Genomic DNA, 19,083 nt, shown 5'->3' on the forward strand with positions numbered 1-19,083 from the left:
AGTATGTATTGCATCTATTGCCACATTAATTCTGTATACCCACCAATCATGAAACCTGAGGCCTCGCTCATGGGTAGCATTTATGGGTCACACATCAGCATCAGTTGGGGGGGACGGGGGGAGTGGTGGTGGCCACGTGGCCCTGTCGATCTTGGCTGGAGTTGCTAGAGAAGCTCTAGGCTGGCCTTAGTTGGTAGCTCTGCTCCACGCACGTCATTCTCTTCTGAAGACCATCCAGCAAGCTCAGAGATGGCTTTCTCAGAGCGACTTTACACGCAAACGCATGCAGAAATCTGAACTGGCACAGTCATTTTCACCTCATTGTATTAGTCACAGAACCTACTTCTAAGGGCAGGGAAATGGCTTTGTCTCTTTAGTGAGAGAAAGCACAAACAACAAAAGGTGTGGATGCAGGTGAGATAAAGAATTGGGGCCACCATGATGGTCTACCACGAGGAACAAGGGTGGGTAGGAACATAAGAATAAATTGGAAAGTAAAGAAATTGCTTGTTTTGAAAACTCTAAGTTTGGAATTGTAGCACTTTTCTTTCTCCAAGAGGAGAAATTTGCAAGACTTCCAAATAAATTTCTCCAGTTTGTGAAGCAGAAATGCCAACAGTTCCACACAAATTACTGGAGTGTTTCACAATTTCTCTCAAAATACCTGTCAGAAAAGTTCTTTGGAGGGAGCACATGGTGGCATTATACTTGCCATAAACAAAATATCTCCATCCATGTGAAGAGTCTGAGGTGTGAAAAACGAAACCTTATAGGGGCGCCTGGGTGGCACAGTCGGTTAAGCGTCCGACTTCAGCCAGGTCACGATCTCGCGGTCCAGGAGTTCGAGCCCCGCGTCAGGCTCTGGGCTGATGGCTCAGAGCCTGGAGCCTGTTTCCAATTCTGTGTCTCCCTCTCTCTCTGCCCCTCCCCCGTTCATGCTCTGTCTCTCTCTGTCCCAAAAATAAATAAACGTTGAAAAAAAAAATTAAAAAAAAAAACAAAAAAAAAAAGAAACCTTATAAGAAAGTGGTGACACTGAAAAGGAAGACCAACTAAAGATCCAGAAGAAGTAGATTACTATGTTGGTGTCCCCTAGAGCCTAGCACATTTTCTTCATGGTTTGCAAAGTTTGGCAATCAGAAAGTGCATACTGAAAACTAGAGGTGGGAATCTGCCACTTGTCTGACCTTTGTAAAGTAGCAGTCTCTTTGTGTACTGTTTTGTTCCATATGTAGGTCAATAATATAAAAATTATGTATAACTAAAGTGCCAAATAAATGAGCTATTTTTACATCAACAGTGACTGAAGAAGAAAACATTCTGCCCATAGAAATCTTCATTGTGACCTCTAATTGCAAGGATTTTCTTTATCAGAATCCATAGATAGTAAAAATTATGAGTTTGATTCTCAGCTCTTTTTACATTTATTGTCCCTACTGGTAGTGGGTAGGAGATGGACTGGCACAAGACACATAATTGCGTCAGTTGGAACTCTTGGTTTCAAACTTCAGGTCTCAAGAAAAAAGCCTGGTGTCATTTAAGGACTTGGATCAGGTGGCAGAGTATGGGTCCTGTTGCCAATACCTGGTGGTCAAGGCTAGATTGGGCCTTAAAATGGGAGGGAGGGTCACCCTTCAGAAGGATGGGGAAGATATTAGATAAATAATACCTGTTCACTAATAGTACTAAAAATAAATAGCTTTAAAAAATAAATTGTGTGCCAAACTCTTTTAAAATTCATTTATTCCTTACAATCTCATGAGGAAGGTATTTTGTTAATGCAGTTTTTCAGAGGTTAAAATGAGGCACAGAGAAAATAATTTGCCCAAGATCCCCATAACTTGGAAGTGGCAGACAGGCGATCTGAGCCTAGGTATCTTGACTTTAGGTAGAACTGTGTACCACAGCAAGAAACAAGTCAATACGAGAAACGTGAACTGAAACATGATAGGGTAAGTCTCTGTGTGCAAACATTTCTTCCAGAACTCTGCTGGTGTAAAAGGGAACTTGCTAAATGGTATTAGAGGGCATTTTTAATGCTGAAAACAGTAATGACAAGAAAAAAACAAAAAAACAAAAAGCATGAATGTATTTGATATAAATATACGTATTGGGTATAAATACACCCATCTGTATTGGGTATAAACATATTGGATACAAATGTGTCTATAGAGGGATTTATATCAAAACATTAACAGTGGTTATCTCTGGAGAGGGGAGTGGGATGCTGGAGCAGAGAAGAGAGTATTTCATTTTGTATTCTATGATTTATGTAGAATGTGGATAATTTAAAAATATGTAGTATAAAGAAATAGCCTGATTGGGGAAAGCAAAAGCAAAATGCCTAGGTGCCCAACATTAAATATGAAACTAGAAAATTGGTTTCAAATTGGTTTCTGTATCTTACTTCTGCTATTACTTGAGCATATGGCTGGTGAGAACTACCGGTCTCAAATTTCTTTTCCAATCAAGTAGAGAGGTGAGCATGTTTTTCTCCTGAAACGGTGTGGATAATGCCATCTTTTCAGAATGTAAGTGTATTAATGGTTCATACATATAGCCCCTTAAGTACTATGTGATCTTTAACAAATATTTTAATTATGAACTTCTTCAAGTATGCTAAAATCTGGAGTCATAAAAGTACAGTTGACCCTTGACAAATGGGTTTGAATTGCTTGGGCCCACTCTTATGTGGATTTTTATCAGTATAGTACTGTAAATGTATTCTCTTCCTTACACTTTTCTTAGTAACATTTTCTTTTCTTTGGCTTTATTGTAAAATTACAGTATATAATACATCTAACATACAAAATATGTGTTAATCAACTGTTTATGTTATCAGTGAGGCTTCCAGTCAACAGCAGGCTATGAAGATTTGAGGGAGCCCAGAGTTACATGTGGATTTCCGACTGTGTGGGGGATTGGCCCTCCGAATCCCCATGTTATTCAAGGGTCAAATGTACTCGTTTTCAAACTGCAGTTTATAAAATAAAATACTACAAACACAATTGATGACACCTGTAAATCTCCCCAACCCAGCACTCATTTCTTGGTACCCACTAGCAAAACTGTGTATTTTTTTTCTATGCATACAGCTGTAATATATGGTTATCATTTTGCATATAACTCGTATCAGAAACCATGCAGTGCTCCACAACCTGCTTTCCTTGCTCATTTTTGAGCAGCATCCATGTCGACATGCATAACTCTGGTTTGCACATTTTGACTGTTGTACAGAAGGCTATCATATGAATGTACGATCAATGGTGAGTGCCAGTTGGGACTCCCCTCAGCTGTTATACGCAAGGCTGCCATGACCATTTTTGTTCATGTCTCCTTATGCACATGCATAAGTACTTTTTAAAGGTAACATGGTAGTAAGTCTTTATTCGCTATGGTAAATTTGATGGTTGTGCCAGTGTATTTTCCCACCAACAGCGAGAGTTCCACTGCTTTGCTGTCCTTGACAACACTTGCTATTTTGAAACTTACATTGTTGCTAATTTGATGGGTGTGATATAGTACATCCTTATGTTTTTAACTAAAACTTCCTTGAGTAGTGAACAGTATTTTTCCCATATGTTTCTGGCCTTTCAGATTCACTCTTGTAAGAAATCTACCTTTCGTGGGGGCATCTGTGTGGCTCATTCGGTGAAGTGTCCAACTTTGGCTCAGGTCACGATCTCACAGCTCGTGAGTTCAAGCTCCGCGTTGGGCTTTGTGCTGACAGCTCAGAGGCTGAAGCCTGCTTCGGATTCTGTGTCTCTGTCTCTCTCTGTCCTTCCCCCGCTCTCACTCTGCCTCTCTCTCTCTCTCAAAAATAAACATTAAAAAAATTTAGAAATATTTTTGTTTTTGCAGCATGTGCATATTTCTATTGTAGTATTTCATGAGATTTAGGAATTTTTATAACATATATATTATATATATAATATATATATTAACATTCTTGTGGCTTATGTTTTCACTTTTATAGTACTTAATGTGCATGTGCCTTAAATTTTAATAGATTTAAATTTACATCTTTTACGAATGTCCCTTTGTGTCTTATTTAAATAACTTTTCCCATGCTAAGGTCTGAAAAAATGTTGAATATATTCACTTAAGTTTTAAAATATTACTTTTAAAAGTCATCTTTAATCCAACTCAAATATACTTGTTTATGATTTGAAGTAGGGATCCAAATTAATTTTTTTCCAAGTGGATAATCAAACAATTTTTTAAAAAGTCACTCCTTTCCCTACTGGTTTATAATAACATAAGTTTCCATATACTAGGGTCTCTTCAAGTCTGATTTAAGGAAATAACAGTAACATTTAACATTTAATGTGTATCTGCCATGTATCAGGAACTAGTCTAAGCATGTTAAATGCTTAGATTGTGCACTTTGGAGTTTGTATGGGCTCACATGTACACTAGAGAGCCCTGATGAATGATAGGTTTTACTATGACTTGTTTACTGGCTGATAAAGATACGGTTGTCAGGTGAAATTCATAAATATGCTGGTTGACACAAACCAAACATATAACTTGCTTTTATTAAACATTGAAAAAATCAACATATCGTCCAAAGAGGCAGACATCCCAAGAGCTTTAGTGAAAACCAACTTAACATCAACTTGTTTGACAAAGCTTTGAGAATAAATGAGCAATTAGATTCTTAAAGTAGGACTAGAACATGAATGAGCTCTAGACCCCAATACAGTTATAAGCCAACAAATTAGGCATTGTTTGGCTTAATAGTTTTAGCTTTAATGTATATATATATTATTTAGAATATTAGCATCTGAACTACATAATGACTTTATCATTTTATTTTAATTAAAACAAAGATTTCTGGAACCTCCAAGTAGTCTTTGAAGTTCTCCAATATGGACATATACTAACCCCTATTCCTCCCTACATATCAAATGTGAAATAACTGTCAATATAGACCAACATTTTCATAAGATTTCTAAGGCTTCTGGCACATAAAATATATAATATCTGTGTGACAACAATGTCATGATTATATACAAAAAAAAAAATTTAAAATGTTCCTTGTGCAATTTAAGTTCTAAAGATTAAAAAAACAAATGTTCCATGTTAATAAAATATTAAAATATTATAAGCTTCCCATAAATTTGACATTGATTTTGTAATTACATAAAGAACACACAAGATAAGGCTTGCACACTAAGTGATTCATCATTTAAATGAACTGTCGAACCAAATATAATTATTTAATATTCTTAGATCTCTAGATCATACTTTCAGCCAAAATACACTTTAATATAACTTATAAACATTTCCAATTAAACTGTAACATTGAGGCAGCAAATGTCAGATCTACATTTGCCTACCTATTTATGTGTCACACAAATACAAGTCTATGAATCTTAATTTATTCTTTTGTCTAAGTCACCATTGTAGAGAATGTGTCAGTAAGTGAAATCCACAAAAGGTGACGATGTCTCATTTGAGAAAAATGAAAGTCATTAACACCTTGTCTTAAAGTTCTAAAGCAGCATAGTCAGCTTTTAAGGCAAAAAAAAAAAAAAAAGGCCCAAAATATTATAACTTATAAATTCTGTAATTCTTCTCTTGGCATTAAAAGCCACAGCACAAATTCTTACACTTTAATAGACAATATATTAGTGTACATCTGGATATACATTGGCCAACATTCTCCATCAGCATGACATTGTTCTGTGAAATAGAGGTGGTGAAGTGCATTGTGACAGGGCACATTTAATGGCCATCCTGGGCATCAGGGGATATGGAATGGCTGAGTCTTGACCTTCCATTCACAGATATTGTATTTGATGGAACAGTAACCTAAGAGGAAAGAAAGAAGCACAGTTTGCACCCATCAAGTGAAAATGGCACAGCTATCTAATTTTCACTTTTCAACAATTACCACATTTGAACTTCTGTATAATTGTAAGCGATAATATTTAGTGTTCCGTATTCAACAAATCACAAATGATTAAGAATAAATGTTCACTCTACCATAAAATTAAAAATGGGAGAGTTGTTATTTCCACAACAAACAAGTTAAATAATCCATTAACACATCTTAGCCTTCACAAAATTACCAAATCAACTCAAAGGACAAGAGCACAAACAGACTGCAGGCCAAGCTGTTGAAGAGCATTTTTTGCTAGGTTAATTCTGGCTCCTCAAAGCTGCCTTGGAAAATGTAGAAAAATAAAGCAAATTCCACAAAACAAAGAATTTTTGTATTGATGGTATATATTAACTTGACGTTCCCCTCCCCAGGTACTCCTTGTTTATAAGAAAATACAGCTTTGGTTTTTAAAATGCTGTCATTTGAAGGGCTAAAAAAGTCAAATCTAAGAGTGTTATGTCAAAACAATTGCAGAATGAAAAGTAGTTTTCTTCCTCCCAATAAATAAACTCCGAAATTCCAAGATTCTATGGCAAAGTCTCCTACTTACAAATGGTAAGTGAATGAAATACACTAAGAATTTCCTAAATAGCTTGAAATTCTAACATTTAGAAGAATGTTTTTAAAAAATCATCTGGATTCTGGATAGTAAATAGGTATAATATTTTGAAATATTATACTTAAAATATGACAATACTTTTAAAAAATGGTTAATGTCTAGTTATAATTTGAATAGATTCTTAACCAAACATTATCACAAGAGAACTGGAGTACAAAAGGCCACAGATTCTGTCTTGCATCAGAGTAAGTTCCTGAAAAGGAAAATAAAATGGGCAGATTCAATTTGGATTTGATTTCCTAGTGCTTCATTCATGGCCTTTTACTGAAACAAAGATTGGTAATCGAAACGAATCAACTTTCTTCACTATGAATCCAGGATGGAGTAGAGTGGTTGACACTAAAACAGCTAAAAGAAAAGTTGCCACCAGGGGAAGGAAAACTCCTGCACCTTGTTTAGTATTCACGTGGGGTTCCTTTCCAAATATAGCCAACAAACAGGTAATGACCTTTCATTATGTAACTTTGGCACGAAAAGTTTCAGTGTGTAGGGATTATTTTTGTAATTATTGCCAAATTTGCAGTGGTCATAATTCTTTGTAAGAAAAAGAGACAAATTTTGTTTTAAGCATTTAAAAAACATACCAATGACCCTAATACAAATAAAAGATGTTTATTGTAGCACCATTTATAGAGTGGAGAAACTAGAATCTAGTGAAATGTACACCAACAAGGAGCAAATAAACTATGGTTCATTCATATAGTCAAATACTCCATAGTCTGTAAAAGAATAGTGTGTATGTGTAATAAGATGGAAAACCTCAAAGAGATATTTATGAATGGTTTACAGAGGAGTTTATTTTTGTACAGAAAAATTAAATATGTTTATATACTACAAAAGTGGTCTGGAAGGTTTCACTTTAATCTATCACAAGCAATTACTTTAGGGGGAAACGGTATTTCATTTGATATTTAAAAATTTGTATACTAAACTTTCAAGCATGAAAAGACATTATTATAGACTAGTCTATAAATTCTGTGTGGTCAGAAACCTTGACTATTTTAATGCCACATTATACGCATGTTTATTTTAGTGCCTGGCACGGTATAGATCAATGAATATTTCTTGAATGGAATACAATAACTGTTTATAAACATTTATAAAGTAAAAGAGTGTTGCTTGAATTTTTTGAATAATGAACATATGACACCTACGATAAAGATTTTTTTAAAGATTAAAAAATTTTAAACATTAAAGAATTTACTAATATGAGCATTAAAGAATTTACTAATAAGAGCATCTACTATTTGACTGTCTCAACTTTAAGTTTAAAGAATATCAGGAATATTCTTGTAGTTTTCTTATTCTTGTAAGGAACATTTGCTATAAAACTGTCATTGATTAATATATATGGAAAGAACTGCCAACCTGAAGCCCTCGGATTGTACAAATTCCAAACAAGGAAGTATGAGTAAAAAGCAGACCAATTAAACAAATAAAAATGCCAGTAAGTTCTGGGCGACTTATCCCATAAGTTTTGGGTGACTTATCTGGTTTCTTTCTTCCTTCCAGGTTTTTATGGAGCCAAAGATAAATTTTACATTCTGAGGAAATGGTTAATATCAACTACTAAATACCATTTGTCACTTTATTTTCATAAACGTATATTCTACTTGTAATAGTGTAATGACCTTTAGTAAGTGAAGCATCAACAGGAACCAAAAGTAGCCAGAAAGTTCTTGTATCAACACAAGTAAATGATCATAGTTTACTTAATCTCATATTCTCTGAAAACAATCTGCTGATTCACATATAAATCTTTATGCCAAATACATTTTATAAAACAGTAAACTAGATTTATTAAAACTAGGAAGACAAGACAATTCTGTGACTACATGGGGGTCAAAGAGGGGTAAGGTGTGGAAAAAATCTTAATATGAAAAAAAAAACATGGCATGTTCATGACTACATTTACACTAGAGCAATCAACTAGATAATTGTTCTAATGTGAACCAATTATTATAATGAAGGTTAATTATTCGGGTATGAACCAGAGCCATAAGGCAGGTTGGTACCTGGAGTTAAACTGAACATTTGGGTGCCAAAATATAGGCAAACCTGGAGCCAATTTTCTGATGAACAATCTAAGCCCACTGTCAAAATCAGTGAAGATTTTATTTGGCACTATAACTGTTGTTCTATAAAAGAAATGTTAGAATTTAAAACAAACCAGGAGAAATGTTCAGTACAGGATAGAAATATGGGACTTAAGCAAAGATCACAAGGAATCAGAGCCTTTTGGTGTCCATTTTTACTTCCTTTTGCAATATGTTTTTTGAAATACAATACATGTACAGGAGAGTGCACTGAACTTAAATAAACAACCTGATGGAAACAAACACAAACGTGTATATAATCCACCACTCAGGCCAAGAGAATAGCTCCAGCTCCCTACTGATCTTGTCTTTATTTAAAATGTTGACATTTTCTTTATCACAGGTTTTTGCTTTCATTTAGACATTTAAAAAATCTTGCATTAAGATAACATTTATCTCGATTACTTAGTTTTTTAGTTTCCTCTTAAATTGTGTTGCCTGTCCTTCTCCTACAAACCCCAGCAAAGCCTTTTCTCTCCCTGTGGAAGTAACCCTATCATGATTTTTATAATTACTTCCTTGCTTTTAAAAATAATTGCCACCTACGCATGCATCGTTAAATAATATAATTTAGTTTTGCATGCCGTCAAACTTTACACATAGATATTTTTATAGGTCTTTACCCTGTTGTGTTTAGGTGTACTTTGCCCAACTTACTGCTGTTTGATAATCCATTTTTTGAATATATTATTTATTCTGTTTTTGGATATTAATGTTATATTTACTTAGAGCTATTACAAACAATATTTCATGAATATTCTTATAAATGTGTCCTGGTACACAACACACACCTTTTTAGGGTATAATTAGAAGTGAAAATACTGATCATAGTGTGTCAGTTCCGTGACCTTTACTAGACCCTGTGTTCATTTTTAGTGCAAAAAAAAATGATTATGTAAGGAATTTTCATTAAACAAAATTCAGGAACTGGCACTACAAAGACTCAGGGCTATTGATAATCTCCTACTGAGAGAGATAAAATTTAGACTTGATGGAACCTCAAGTAATGACTTATAAACAGGATACAATTATAGGATCATCATTTAGAGCCTGCTTTCTATGCTGATTCACATCCAGCTCATTCTGGAAGCAAGGAGAGTTTTATAAGTGAAGAGACTGCCAATTTAGAGCCCGTATCACCAAGCACACAGCTGCTTGCCTGTACAGTTCTGTTGGCCTAAAAGACATTCCCAACTTAATGCACTCTTTTCTGCAATTAGTCCATTGGAACTGATTACTATATCCACGGACTTAGGAAAAGGCACTGCAGTTATGTTCTGTCTAGCTACTTGGTTCTCCTGTGGACCTGATGTGCCACTGCTTCTCAGTCCCAGGCTGTGAACACCCAGAAGGCAGAGGCTTCGTTTCATTCATTTTTGTATCCCCGGCATCTAGGACAATGTTTAGTACTTTTGTGCTTAAAAAATGCTTATCAAGTTTATTGAACTGAGAAAGCTTTACATTTTTTTAACGCTTATTTCTTTTTGAGAGAGCGAGAGAGCGAGAGACCGCGCGCGTGCACATGAGCAGGGGAGGGACAGAGAGAAAGGGAGACACAGAATTGGAAGTAGGCTCCAGAGCTCTCAACACAGGGTCCTACGTGGGGCTCAAACTAACAAACCGCGAGATCATGACCTGAGCTGAAGTCGGATGCCTTACCAACTGAGTCACCCAGGCGCCCAGAATTGAGAAAGCTTTAGATCAGAAGTGACTGACTTGAAACTGAACCTTAATTTACAAGATTAGAAAGAGAACTATTTTCTTAAGTGAAAATGCACAGTTTAATTGCGTGGGCATATTTCCTCACAAAAATATAAATGTCGTGACCTGTGAAATACCAGTTTCAGTACTCAAAACCACCAACTTTTTTTTTTTTTTTTTTTCTGCCTGGCACCTGAATTCAGATTCTACAAATACTTGACAAAATTCAAACCTAATCTCCTGAATTATTCCTTCGTGTTTCCTCCACTCCTGACAGCAAGCAATATTTTGCCCTGTCTCCTTGTTTGCCCAGATGGGAGTGCCAAGCCCTCCATGAAAACAGCCGTCACTCATGGCTCCACCGAAACACACTGAGGAAAATGGTGAGCGCAGACAGGGCTGGCCTTGGAGATGTGCCCGAGATGCCCTCCCCTTTTCCTTCTCTCCTTGCAGCATTCCTGTCCCTTCGCAGATTTTATTTCTGTTGAGCTCAGTGCTTTGCTCAACAAGTCTCTTACTCTTCTCTAAATAGCCTCTAAAATGATTAGAGAAGGAATTCACAAAACGAAATGCCTAGGGAGTCAGGAGAATAATGAGTACTTTTCTTGTCTTGAGTGTTGAGGAACTTGCAACCAAGACAACTAAGGGGAGAACAAGAAAGACATTTAGGGAGACTACAGCCTCTGGGAAGTCCAAGTTTTGATGCCAGGCTCCAGGCTTCACCACGTAGGACTTCTTTGAGTGGATGAAAGCAACAGAGGGAGGAAACTCACCTCTAAATAATTCCCTGTGACATTTTTTTGGCATTTGCTCCCCAAAAGAAGCATACCTCCCTTCCTGAAGTTCTCCTACATCTCCGTAAGGAGGAGCTGGCCACTTTGGCAGGGCCTTATTAGACTAGACTTTCTGCCTTCGGTGTCATCTAAATTCCCTAGATTTTCCCTACATTTTTTAACCTATAAAGCCACCTGCCCCCCTGCCCCCTCATTCTCCCACATATGGTAGTTGACTTTGATCATCGTGGGAGCCAGGACTGAAAACTTGCACGTTCCTATTGCTAGTGCGGCTTGTCTGGAATACGGAGGGATTTTCTTTCTGAAAGAATTTTTCTTGCTATGCTAATACAATTTATTAAAATAAGAGTCCAGGGTACTTTCTATATATAGTTATATAATAATGAGCAAACCCCATGTTCTGCACCTGGCCCATGTTGTGGAAAATAGACCGGACATATTTTTAAGTATGTGTAAGACTCTGGACTCTTTCAGCTTATACTTCAAAAATGACCCTTGACATCAAAGAGCAACTTCTGGCATCCTCCCTATTCAGATGCAAGAGCCAGAAAACAATTTCCCCTAAGTATTAGTTTGACAATGTTGAAAATAAACCCACTGTCACCCATCTGATAAAGAAAACTTACCCTTTTCAATTTGGCAGCAGCCTCTCCAGAACGGATTGCAGTGAGCAAACTCTGTCGGATCTGTTCTGGGTCAGAGCTTTGGAATGTTAAAGAACTTTGTCTCTTAAGAATGAATGATGGGCAGTCAGTTGGAGATGGTATTTGGGAATTCTGTTCATTATGTGCAGAGTTATTTCCCTATAAAAATAAGTGCAAAATATTTATATGAATACCAACTGAACAATGGGCCATTAAAAAAAATTCATCATCAGTATATTTTTAAAGAATCACTATTTGCCACACTGGTGTTTTAGACATAGTTCTGTTTCCTTCCCCAGTGAGTTATCTCTGCTGCCCGAGCTCAGTTGGAAGATGAGGGTATTACCTTCCCTTCTCTTCAACTTATGAGGCTAAGGAAGAAAAGTGGTACCTCTCTTTGTTTTACGAATACACTAGTAATTTTACTGTCCCTAAGTCAAATAATGCCGATTTTTGCCAATGGAGTTGGCCAGAAGAGCCAAATAATAAGAAAAAAAAAATTCCATAGGCTAAAAAAATAACACATTTTTAAAGTTACAAAATATTAGGTTTTCAAATTATCATTTTTGACAGAACAGAATGGACAAATTGACAATTTTATATTGGTTGAATCTAACATAGCTTCTAATAAAAGAATATTAAGGACCATGCTACATGTAATAGCTTATTTTGTGTTAATGGAAGTCACAGGGGCTAAGTGATGGCCATGTTTTCTTTATTTTGCCCATGGACTAAAAAACATTAGGAATTTCCAAATTTAAGAATCAAAATTTAATTAAACTTCTTAGGAAAGAATATTTAATAACCAATTTAACTGGGAACTATTATCAAATAATCTTAAAAATGTCTTTTTTAAACTGCCAAATATCTTTACAAAAGATGAGCTAAACAGAGCTTAGGCAATGACTCAAAAACTGTATTATCTAAATCAAGCTCTGTTGTTTAGGAATGGTATTCCATTCTAAGAAGAAACGCGGGCTTTGTTCCCAAGTAGAGAATTAATCTCTACATCATACATCTCTTCCTGACATTATATCAAAGATAAGAAACATAAATGTAAAATACATGAAGAAATATTCTTCAAGATGGATACTGCTTTGAAATTATGGAAAAATCTTTACTTGGCAATATGGTTAATGTTCTGTTACTCTAGGAATGTTTGAAAAAGTAATATAAAATACTTCTGGAACTGTCACACAAATCTGAAAGTATTCTTTAAACAGTATCAGGGTAAAAGTACACAAAATATTTTTTAAAAATTGCATGGGGATTATCATAATTCATACTATAAATTTCATCCTTTCCTTTGACTATATTATTTGAATCTAGCAAATTATAACACTTAGTTGACCAAACACTAAGTAAATAAATGCCCTTTTATGTAAATTATTAAGGTTAGATAATGGTTAAATGATATTTTAGTCAACATACATATAACTGGAAAAGTTAACACTGAATTAACAAAAATGTGAAATTAAGAAAATTACATTTTGAGATTGAAAATTCTGGTTTCAATTTAAATTATTTATATGTGTCAATGTTTGGTAACTAAGGTTGAATATATGTGATAGAAAATGTATAGTTGAGAAGTACCTGGTTATATTAACTAGTCTTTACTGCTTATGTTTCTATATAATTAAAACTATTTTGCTATTATGTAGAAGTGGAGTAGAAAATAAACCAGAACATCCAGAAAAGTAATAAACAACTTGAGATAAGCAAAACACAGGAAAATGGAATCAGAACTATAAACTAGTACAATATACAAATGTATGGCAAAGAAAATTTAAATTAAAATAGGGGCACCTGGGTGGCTCAGTTGGTTAAGCATCTGACTTCGGCTAAGATCGCTCAGATCATCATGATCTCATGGTTTGTGAGTTCAAGCCCCGTGTTGGGCTCTGTGCTGACAGCTAAGAGCCTGGAGCCTGCATCGGATTCTGTGTCTCCTCTCTCTGCCCCTCCCCCACTTGTGTTCTCTGTCTCTCTTTCTCTCAAAAATAAACATTAAAACAAATTTTAATAAAAAATTTAAAAAACAAATTAAAATATTTCCTTATGATACAATCATTTAATGACCGTACAGTAATACCCAATCAAGTTATATGAATTATAATAATTCTGAGAGTGAATAATCAGATGTTATGTATTTTTACTCTTTATTCCCTATGGTAGCTTGCCATTGGATTAATATGAATTCAGAGTTAAGTAACACACAAATATACAACATGCTTGTTAACCCCCGTTTAAACCATGTTGTATAAGAACCTCTGATTTTTAAAAAGGTCACGTTACCTTATCACTCACAAGTAGTTGTGGGATGCCCACAAATTTATTTACAGAAGGAGCCTTCCCTTCTTCTGTGTCAGGTGGAGGTCGGGCAGCTGCACCCTCACTGCATGACACGGTGCGCACTTTGCTAAGAGACTGTGACCGTTTCACTACAGCGAGGGCAAAGGGTGAGGGAGCAGAGCTTGAGTAAGGTCTCGGTGCACCAAAAGTTTTCAAAGTCTTCAGATTTAGTGCAGCTAATTGATTCGCAGGAAGAGGAACAGGTCTTGGGGCTATGGGAGGTGGAGGGGTTTCAGTAGGCTTCTGGTTGCTGATGTTATCATCAGCATTTTTAATCTGGGGCTGTGGAGGAGACGGAGTTGTTTTACTTAAGGGAGAAAGAGTTTGTTCTGGAGGAGGTACCACTTCCCTTTCCCCCTCTTTCTTTATTAGTTCTTTCGGAGTAGGGTTAGGGGCCACATGGACACCTTTGGCAGCTGCAGATGTCACATAGTGACCTGAAACTCTTTTTTGCATCTGTAGGAAAAAAGAACTTGGTTTGGTCTGGGGATTTGAAACCCGAGATTTAAGTTTTGACTCCAAAATATTGTTTATATCTTCCAAATTTGGCACAAAAGGAGCTGTGCCAGTGTCCCTTGTCATTCTGGGAGTAGGTTTCAGAGGACTCCCCATGGCAATGCAGGGTGAGTTCTCCACGCCGTGGACCTGATGCTCTGTTCTTGGGCTCGGCTGTAGTTTAAGGTCTGCCTGTGGCTCCTTTGGGTTGTCGGAAATAACAAGATCTTCTGTTTGGATTGCAGTTTCTTTCACATTTTCACCAGTGTGCTTTTTTCCTAAAGTATGGATCTCGTGATCATCTTTATACCCAGTGGTTTCTGATTCCCAATTTTTCAGTATCTCCAGGGACTTGGGAGGCACTATTTTATAAGTAGTCATTCCAATTTTGGGTATGTACTCTCTTGTGATTTCATTTGAAGGTTTTGGCTTGGGATCATAGTCTTGTCTATAAAGTGGATAATTCTTTGAAATAGTTGAGTTTTTATCAATCCCATCTACAGAAGGCAAAAGGCCATCATTACCACGTGCAAAAATGGGATCTTTTATGGTGAGCTGATTCTCTGAATGTACGTTTAGGGGGCCCTGACTCCTGAATTTCCTTGAGGCATCTACAGCAGAATCTTGGGGACTTAGAGATGAGGGTTGAGTTGATTTATTGTTACTTGGAGTTTGCACACTTTCATTAACTTTGAAATTAGACAAATGATGACCTTGGTGATTCCCCTCAAAACTGTCAGAGGAAGGGTTTGTCTGAATCGCCGCATCTTGCATTTTTGTCTTTTCCTCACTGGGTTGATTCAGTTTTTGGCCTGCTACTAATGATGGAGCTGGATGATTTTCCTTGTAACTTTCAGCAGTATCAGTTTTATGTGCCTGATAGTTTGATAGTCTGTCAGCTCCCATGTCCACACTGTTATTTTTGGCAACACCTCCCACATTGATTTCTGTTATCCTCACTCCATTTTTCATATTCTTTTCTGTGTCCGTTGGAATGACAATTATTTCATTTTGATCTACTAAGGGAAAAAAATATCGTCAAGTGAAATGTATGAAAAAACTAGAAAAAAAACTCAAGTTTTCAATGTCTGCCTCCCCCAAACTGAAGTAGGTTGGTTTGGATTCTACAGGTAATTTTCAGCTAATTATACAAAATCAAGTAATAGCATTAGGAAGGAAAATCATGGGCTTTGGTGTCATAGAAATCAGGCTAGAACCCGGCTTGACTGACTACAGTCTGTGTGGCCTCAGCATGTGACCTAACCCCTTTGAGCCTCAGTTTGCTCAGCTGTAAAAAGGTAAACACTTGTATTATATTTTATATGGCATTTATATAACATGCCAAATAGGAGACGATATTGCCCAGAACAAGCAGTCCATGGAAGATAGCTACGTTTCTCCTGATAGGTAGACTTCATATTTCAGTTAATGTTAAGAATGACAGTAGAAATTGACAAATTCCAAGACGTTTTTCCTTTTTTTGTTTCCTATTTTGACTCTGTCTTTTCTATAACCCCTAGTATATTTCTATTTCACACCTTACATCAAAAGGGAAACAAGCCCAGTGAATGTTATCAGTTTTAATTAAGGCAAACAACAGTAACATTACCTTTAAGAGTTGAAGTAAAAACAAATTCTCAGTTGACTGTCTTGGTAATTAGGCATCCTTGATAAAGACTCTGTTTTCAGTCATAATATGGGTGATTTCAACTACAGAAAAACAATCACGTGCGCTCTGATTTTTCTCTGAGAAAAATTCTCATGTCAGAGTCCCAGTAGAGAAAGCAGCCTCTCTCTCCCCTGCACTACTTTTCCTCTTAATTCTAATTCAGATCTCCTGAAAGCAAAAATCACTTGCCAGTGTCTAGGTTAACAAGCAACAGTTGCCAGCCAGCAACACGATGGCAAAGAATTGGAATGAGGCATCTGGAAGGAAACACAGGTTTATGGGTGTGCGCTATGTGTTCTGGTCCTCAGGGAAGTGATTTATATACTGGGCTCCTGTAGTCAAATGCCCAGAAGAATCGTTGCTTCTGAATGACCGACTAACCCTCATCTTCAAAATCCTTAGTGGCTTCCCCTTCCAGATAGGGCAGCAGTTCATACAGTACAAGTGAAATGTGAGCCTTGGGAGTCAAATCGTGAAAGGATGTCAAGTATTTCTCTAGAGTTGTATCATCACTCACTTTTACTTATAAGATAATGAACAATTTCACTGCCTAAAATGTCATAAGCTATTCTGAATAGTTCTGTTAAAAAAGAAAAATATGCATGCAAAAAAAAAATCATGTTGCCAGGTAAATTTGTATACTTTCTAAGTTTATTTATGTATGAGGGGTGGGGAAGGGCAGAGGGGCAGAGGGAGAGGGAGAGAGAGAGAGAATTCCAAGCAGCCTCCAAACTGTCAACACAGAGCCTGATATGGGGCTTGAACTCACAAACTGTGAGATCATGACCTGAGATGAAACCAAGAGCTGGACGCTTAATCGACTGAGCCATGCAGCCACTCCTGTATACACACAACTTTTATTTACTTTTAAAAAAATTTTTATATGAAATTTATTGTCGAATTGGTTTCCATACAACACCCAGTACTCATCCCAGTGGGTGCCCTCCTCAATGCCCATCACCCACTTTCCCCACCCTCCCACCCCCCATCAACCCTACGCATCAGCACTCCTGTATCCCTTGGGTAAATTCCTAGCAGTGCTATTGCTGGGTCATAGGGTAGATCTATTTTTAATTTTTTGAGGAACCTCCACACTGTTTTCCAGAGTGGCTGCACCAGTTTGCATTCCCACCAACAGAACAACTTTTAAAAATATATTGGGGGACTGGGTGGCTCAGTCAGGTAAGCACCTGACTCTTTATTTCAAGTCAGGTCATGATCTTGTGGTTCGCAGGTTTGAGTCCTACGTCAGGCTCTGAGCTAATAGCGCAGAGGCTGCTTGGGATTCTCTCTCTCCCTCTCTCTCGCCTGCCCTCCCACTGTCTCTCTCAAAATAAATAAATAAACTTAAAAAAATACCTTCATATTTTTACACCCTACCTAATTGCATGATTTTTTGGTCATGGTAGTAATATTTTCTATTATGTTGCAAGGTTGTTATATTAAATAGCTAATTTTTAAATGGAATTCATTTTTATTCCTCCTAAAAAATGCAACTGATTATCAGAATATTTATTGTCTATACAAGTGACTTCTCAAAGACTAATGATTATTAGCTTTTGTGAGTAAAAACACATTTGATTAAAAATCATTGAAAAGGCACATTTCTGCCTAGGTTCTTATTTAATTACTTCACAAGTATTTTTAACGTCTACATGAAAAGTACTATTGTCAACACTGCTATGAGCACAAAAGAATGTAAGAAATGTTCCCTGGCACCAGGAAATGAATGTAAATGTATTTCTTTCTCTCTTATTGTAGCTCATTATCCAGTGAGTATAGGTATAGTCCAGTTACACAATAGAAGTATTTTCCAAAACAAAGTAAATCAACATAAAAATATGTTGTAAATTCAGTTCCCTATAACAAACCCTAATTGGTTTTAGAACTCCAAATGTCTATTTTTCCCATTTTTGGTGGGTCGCACCTACTTTACTGTTTTTTTTTTTTTTTTAATTTTTTCTTAACGTTTATTTATTTTTGAGACAGAGAGAGACAGAGCATGAACGGGGGAGGGTCAGAGAGAGAAGGAGACAGAATCTGAAACAGGCTCCAGGCTCTGAGCGGTCAGCACAGAGCCTGACGTGGGGCTCGAACTCACAGACTGTGAGATCCTGACCTGAGCCGAAGTCAGACGCTTAACCGACTGAGCCACCCAGGTGCCCCTTTACTGCTTTTTAATTCTGAATTTCTCATCAGAATCTCACAATTATTACCAATGACAGGGCTTGAGACCAGAATCACTGCTGAACTCAGTAGCTAATCCATCCTCATACTAATAATGACACTAACCAAATGTCAATGACTGGTTAGGCCATTTTACAATGATAGCCAGTAGAAGTTAAAGGTAGATTTTGTACTATCCTGTCCTCTCCCTACTCAAAACCGATACCAACATCTACAACACAAGTCATTTGACAAAAGGATGACTGAAACAAATATACAGGGTAGGTGAAAAAAAAGGGAAGAAAATACTAAAACTCCTTTAAGGATAATAGAAATTATTTTAAAAGTCCCCTATATAATTCAATTAAAAAAAAGTATGGGGGAGGAACCCACCCAGAGTTGACCAAGGTTATTGCAAATCAAATGCAAACAGAAAAATATTATTACAGAAATATACCTGTGACCCTAGCACTAACTTGATGCCAAAATCTTAGCAAAAATGATTTGATGATCATTTTTAAAACAAGGAAGCAGCATGATTTCTCAGTAAAAACTCTACTGACCATCATAGTGTATGCTGTGAGAAACTAAATCAAGAGGAAAAGGAAGGGGAAATTATATACTTTTAGAACTTCTCAGTATTCTATCTCAGGATGG

General features: G+C 36.5%; 1 protein-coding gene across 13 annotated transcripts in view; it reads right to left on the reverse strand.

Annotated features, from left to right (window-relative positions):
- Positions 1 to 4,519: 4,519 nt before the first annotated feature.
- COBLL1 (cordon-bleu WH2 repeat protein like 1) overlaps positions 4,520 to 19,083 on the reverse strand; it is a 172,767-nt gene continuing 158,203 nt past the window's right edge. For 9 of the 13 annotated variants that reach the window (XM_045480040.1, XM_045480039.1, XM_045480042.1 and 6 more), the window contains 3 exons: positions 14,040 to 15,610; positions 11,727 to 11,903; positions 4,520 to 5,817 (listed from right to left, as the gene is read on the reverse strand). In XM_045480040.1, coding sequence (XP_045335996.1) covers positions 5,731 to 5,817; positions 11,727 to 11,903; positions 14,040 to 15,610 — 1,835 coding nt within the window. In that variant the 3' untranslated portion in view covers positions 4,520 to 5,730. The remainder of the gene's footprint in view (positions 5,818 to 11,726; positions 11,904 to 14,039; positions 15,611 to 19,083) is intronic. The other 4 variants (XM_045480044.1, XM_045480047.1, XM_045480036.1 and 1 more) reach the window with 2 other exon arrangements.

The sequence above is a fragment of the Leopardus geoffroyi genome, chromosome C1 (genome assembly GCF_018350155.1).
Source record: "Leopardus geoffroyi isolate Oge1 chromosome C1, O.geoffroyi_Oge1_pat1.0, whole genome shotgun sequence".
NCBI lineage: Eukaryota > Metazoa > Chordata > Mammalia > Carnivora > Felidae > Leopardus > Leopardus geoffroyi.